This window comes from Mustela putorius, unplaced genomic scaffold, assembly GCF_011764305.1.
Source record: "Mustela putorius furo isolate JIRA1106 unplaced genomic scaffold, ASM1176430v1.1 tig00003834_pilon_pilon_pilon, whole genome shotgun sequence".
In the NCBI taxonomy this organism is placed as follows: Eukaryota; Metazoa; Chordata; class Mammalia; order Carnivora; family Mustelidae; genus Mustela; species Mustela putorius.
The window spans coordinates 115094964-115100963 of record NW_025421987.1 but is presented as its reverse complement, the minus strand read 5'-3'; the positions used below and the strand labels follow the sequence as shown (position 1 = coordinate 115100963).

Here is a 6000-nt window from a genome sequence, read left to right as displayed (position 1 = left end):
AGCTAGGTGCTGTATTTCCCATGAATGTGTAGAAATTACAAATATTCACCAAATAGACTTTCATTGACAAAGGGGGCTGCCTGGTTGGCTCAGTCTGAAGAGTATGCAACTCGACTTTGGGGTTGCAAGCTCAAGCCCCACCCTGGGTGAAGAGAATATGTAAATAAATAAATGTAAAACCTGACAATTTAAAGAAAATCCCATGCTGAACCGGGTTCCTGGGTGGCTCTGGCTGTTAATCCTCTGCCTCAGGTCATGATCTTGAAGTCCTGGGATGGGTCCCTGCCTAGGGCTCCCTACCCAGCAGGGAGTCTGCTTCTCCCTCAGTCCCTCACCCTTCTCTCACACACACTTAAAAAAAAAAAAAAATCGCGTGCTTAAAACGAGTTTGAGTTTGCCACAGTATTTTAAAAAGTCAGTATGCATTATTGTGTAACACATCTCAAACTTTATTTCAATGTTATTTAAAGCTTGGTTATTAAAGTGTAAATGTTCTCAAAGACTTTTTTCTCTACCACAGGTACCAAATATAATAACAGAATTCAAGGTAGTTCTTTAGGCTAAAAGAACTACATGCAGTATGCACGTTCTTGCATAACGAAGGACCTAAAATTAATGGTCACCACCGAAAAATGGCTACTTATTCCCTGTTCGCCAGTAAAATTAATAGGCAAATGGCCAGGGGGCGGCCCGAGGCTAAACCCATCTTAGGGAGAGTGAGTTGCTTGCAAAACTGAAGAGAAGTTGGTGAGCATTTTCTCTAGTGCCCAAGACCACATCCTTCAAGTTTTCTTGCCCTTCAGATCTAGTAAGGAAGGAGGAAGAAAAGAGAAGGGAAGGAGGGAAGGAGAGAAAGAAAAAGAGGGAGAGAAAGGAGAGGGAGAGAAACGGACCGAGACAGAGGGAGAAATGGGTAGAGACCAGCCTGATGAAACAATTGCGCGCCAAGCCCCGCCCCTGTTTCCTAGGTAACCCGGTAAACAGACCCTCGTCTGCTTCTCCTCTGTGAACTCCTCTACGCGTAAATTGGTAGGCAGGAAGCTGTGGGCAGGGAGTCCGAGTGGAGATGTGTTCTTTCATGAGAGTGGGGTTCCCTAAAGGGTTGGGGCACCACCAGGGCTTGGGAACTTCCATTGAGCCAGGTGCAGTTTTCCCCTTAGAGATGAGTGCAGCTGAAGGAATGAGGGTTTCTGAGAGGAAATGTCCCCAGAGTATGGAGGTTGGTCTCACGGACGAAGGAAAGGATGACTCAGGAGAAAGGGGGGTCCTCATGGGAACAAAATCTCCCACGGAGTTAGGGTTCAGAGTGGGATTAGGAAAAGAAGATTCCTCATGTAGGGAGAGCCTCCTGGATAGTAATAAATTTGAGGAGAGGATAGCATCACCAGAAACAAAATCTCCATTGAGCAAGGAGCTTGAAATGAAATTAAAAATACAGAATCTTTCTAGGACCCTCCCGGAGAGGAGTAATTTGGGAGTCTATGGGGTCTCAGCCTCCCAGGAAACAAAATCTCTAGGTATGTTACCAGGAAGAATGGGGTTAGAAAATGACTGTCTTCTGGCAGGGTGCTCTGGAAGGATGATACAGCCTCACTTGGGCATGGTATGTGAAAGTCCACAGGCTCTAGGGAGCAGGAGAGGTTCTGTGGCTGGTTCCTTTGGAGGAGTAAGGGCTTCACTGGGGAAGCAGCCTACTTTGGATTTAGAACCTAGACAGGAACTGGGAAAAGAGACCTGTGTGGTGATCAAGCCCAGTACAGAGATGAAGCCTCCTGTGGAGGTGGACACTGGTCTACCCAAACTAGAAGAGCCAGGGCCGCAAATAGGCTTGGTGATAGAACCTTCTGAGAGCCAGTTTGCCCAACAACCTGAAGAGAGAAAGGAGGCTGAAAACACTGAACCAGGAATAGAACCTCCAGATCGCATCAGACCCATATACTCTGGGAAATTTTTTGATCGGATGCCTTGCTGGCCAACTGTAAGTGTTTTTTTCTAGTACTTTCCCTAAGAACTTTGTATATCCATGTCTTTATCAAGATGATAAACTGATGAGACGTGTTTGGATTCACGGAGTCAAATTGTAAAGATTTCGCTGAGCTGCTGATAATTCCTTGTCCCATTGGATTCTTTCAAGGTTTCACTTTGATATTTTCTCATTCTTTGCCTTCCTTCCTAGATGTCAGCTTTGTTTTCTGTGTGTACCATACCGATGGTTCCTCCTGACTTCTCCTTTGACCTTCATTTTATTGATCAATCTGCATTTCCTCAACCCTTTCACCAAGATACATGTTGTATCCTAATAGTCATATAATGAAAGAAAAATTCCCGCATTGATTATATATTCTGTGATTATTTATTCTTCCAGCAAAGACTTGTGGTAGTGGTAGCCATTTTGCTGGATACAAGAAAATATACAACAAAAACCACATTATTCATACACTCTAGGTTTAGACACTCATTCTAATGTTAGAGACTGATAACTGAACAAATGTTATATAGGTTTCCAAATGAGTAGAAAACAAATTTGATTCTTCCTTAATAGATATATACTCTAAGCACAGAGCTCAGTGGAAAGATTGGGCAACTCTGTTTGAAGGAGATGGGAAAGCTTTGCAGAGCAAGTAATATTTGAGCTGATTTAGAAATATCTGAGCTCAGGGAACCTGGGTGGCTCAGTGGGTTAAGCCTCTGCCTTCAGCAGGTCATGATCTCAGGGTCCTGGGATTGAGCCCCGCATCAGGCTCTCTGCTCAGCAGGGAGCCTGCTTCCCCCCTCTCTCTGCCTGCTGCTCTGCGTACTTGTGATCTGTCAAATAAATAAATAAAAATCTTAAAAAAAAAGAGAGATACAGATGAAAACGAAATATGTGGAAGAAATCTAAACATCCAGAACATATGGAAACAGAAGCAATGGTGAATAAAATTTGCCTTTTGGAAAGATAATTTTGATATCAGCAGTAATGGTGGACTCAAAGGGGGTAATATTGGGTGACAGGAAAAAGTTAGAAGGCTTTATCAAAGTAATTGTGGATGAAAATTCATGTAGAGTTAGGATAGAGAAGAAAGTGCAATTTTGAAGGCTTTGTAGGAGATATTGTTAAAAATTGCCATCCAGGGACATCTGGGTGGTTCAGTTGATTAACCCTCCAACTCCTGATCTCAGTTCAAGCATCCATCTCAGGGTTGTAGGTTCAAGCCCTGTGTTGGGCTCTGTAGTTGGTGTGGAGCCTACAGAAGAAGAAGGAGAAGGAGAAAGAGGAGGAGAAGGAAAAGAAGGAGGAGAAGGAGGAAAAGAAGGAGAAGGAGGAGAAAAGGAAGAAGAGGGAAAAAAATCTTTAAAAATAAAATAAAATAAAATAAAGTTCTTAAAAAAAAAAAAAAGAATTGCCTTCCAGTTGTTGTTCTATGTGGTGAAAGAAAGGAAAGCTAGGAAAGCTGATGGATGACTTAGGGGTTTCTAGTTTGATAATGATCTCTTCTGGTTTGGTGGCAAATGAATATCTGGTGTTGGCCATCCTGAATTTGAAATATCTGCAAGATATCAGATGAAGAATCCAAGGTTATGGTTGGTAATGTGAGACAGTTGGAGCCATGGGTAGGATAGGAGAAGAATCTAGGCAAGAACCTTGGGAAACATATTTATGCAGTGGTCAAAGAAAGAATTGTCAATTAGGTGAGCTTTTGAAGAGTGGGTCTTATTTATTGTGCAGCTTCATGGCATATCATAATGCCTGGCATATAGTGGTCATTTAGTAAATATATGTTGAAAGAAGGCAGGATGATTAAATTGGAGAATGAACAGAAGAAAAAAGTGAGTCCAAGAGGGTGGTATTGAGGAACATAAAAGAAGCATCCTTGAGGTATTCTGAGAATAAAAGACTCCACACACTGAGATTTGACAGTACAATTCTGCTGAAAGTGGTCAGAAGGATTCTGCAGAATTTTTTCTATGTCTACAGACTTTTTGTTCCCCTTGGGACTCAGAGTGTTTGTTCTTTTGTCTTTGACCCACTTTGCTTTCTGGTTCCCTTATTGGATTTCCCCAGCCACAGCCTTTCACTTGACCACACCTGCTTCTTCTTTCTGGATTGGTCCCACAGTCTATGGCTTCAGACCTGATCTCACACACGGGCAGATACCAGCTTCTGGTTTCCAACAGAGGCAATTCTAAACCTGTGCTTCCTCTTCCTCTCACATCCTCCTTTCTCTGTGTGATCGGACACGGTAGACAGTTTCAAGGAGAAAGTGACTAGCAGTATTAAAACACCTGTGCTAGGGTAAAGAGGATACAGATTAATTAGCTTTGGACATTAAGGAAATTAGCAACGTTGGTAGAATGGCATAATGGAGAGAGAATTCAGATTCCAATATACTGAAGAGTGAAGAGGAAATTCAAATTGGAGAAAATTATTGTGAATTTTGTTTTTTCCTTAAGTGTTGACAGTGAAAAGAAGGGAGTAAAGACTCCACTTAGGAATTTATTTATTTATTTAGTGAATCAGTAGAGAAGTTTAAGATAATACAAAGGAAATAATGGGTGGAACCAGATCCTAGATAAACAGGAGGAAATGAAATTAGGGTACAAGTCAAGAGAAGTCAAGATTAGTGTGGATTAGAAATAATAATTTTAATATTTAAATATCCATTTTTACTATAAAACAAAAATAACAATATTTTAGAATACTTAGAAAACAGGAATGAAAACACCCAGAATCTTATTACCCTCACACAATGCCTACCAGTATTCTGCGGCATTCACATGAACGTTTACTAGCAGTTTACCATATCAACATCACTACTCATGGAGCTTTGCAGGTATAAATTCTTTGGCCTCCATAACGAAATTATGAGACAGCTGCTATTATTAAATTCCATTTTACAGATGAGGAAACTGAGGCAAATTAGATAATGTGGCGAAGGTCATATAGCTAGGAAGTGGTAGTCTCAGGATTTGAAGTCACAACTTCAGACTCAAGAGTCTGAATTCTTGACTATACTACATTTCTTGTGACACTTTTTTCCAAATGTGTTTTTAGGTAGTTGTTATGCCAAACATACAAATTGTTTTTATTGGTTTTTCAATAATTATCATTTAATACAACTTCAGTGTTAATAGAGAGACCTTAAAAAGATCTTTTAATGCTAAAAAACAGTATTTCTTTAAGCTAATATATGATTTTTTAGTTAATTTACTCTCGTGTTGGACATTAGATTTTTTCCAGATTTTTCTATAAAAATAGCCTGTGAACATCTTTATGTATATATCTTTTTATATGTCTTGGAATATTTCCTCAGGATAGAGTTTCAGCAGAAGCCAAAGGATGGATCTTTTTCTAGTTACTGTTGCCAAATCCCTCTCTAAAAGATTGTACCACAGAATTTTAAAAATTAATAATGATTTGTAAGGCATTGTTTTAATTTACATTTATTGGATTTGTGATGAGACTGAAAATTGTTCCATAAGTTTCTTTCATTGTTATTCTTGTATCTGGTCTTCTTGGTCAACTCCTGTTTGTCTTATTTGCTTCTCATTATGAAGTGAACTCAAGGGGTTTGCTGCTTGGGGTACATCAAATTGAGCACAACCCAAGGAAATATTGAAAGCAAAGAACTTTTTATTGTTACAAGAAAGAAGACAGGGAAATAGCTCTCAAAGCACTGTCTCCCTTGGGGTTAGTATAGGAAACTTTTATTCAGTGTATTGGGGTGGGGACAGGGAGTTTGCATGCGCACTTTTGGTTTAATTGCACATGCCTCCCATGTAAACATGCTAGTGCATACATTGTATGTTCAGAAAATGACAGAAACTGTGCTCATAGGAAGGGAACTTAATATTATAATGAACTAAAGGTATCCTTAGGACAGCTCAGAGGGGTTTTTTGCACAGGTTCTCACCTCCATCCAGTTCAGCTCAAACTGGCTCAAGGTGTTACCATGCAGGACCCACCTAACAAGGGGCTAGCTGGTGAAACACCTAGTTAAGCATCTCCTTGGCTGGAAC

General features: G+C 40.3%; 1 protein-coding gene across 2 annotated transcripts in view; it reads left to right on the top strand.

Moving 5' to 3' along the window:
- The first annotated feature begins 499 nt into the window (after positions 1-499).
- The window catches only part of EFHB (EF-hand domain family member B), a 55008-nt gene continuing 49507 nt past the window's right edge, over positions 500-6000 (top strand). The window contains exon 1 of one of the 2 annotated variants that reach the window (XR_006609247.1): positions 500-1978. Coding sequence is in view for 1 of the 2 variants with exons in the window: in XM_045088952.1 (XP_044944887.1) it covers positions 1067-1978 (912 nt within the window). In the remaining variant the exon portion in view is untranslated. The remainder of the gene's footprint in view (positions 1979-6000) is intronic. The other variant, XM_045088952.1, reaches the window with a different exon arrangement.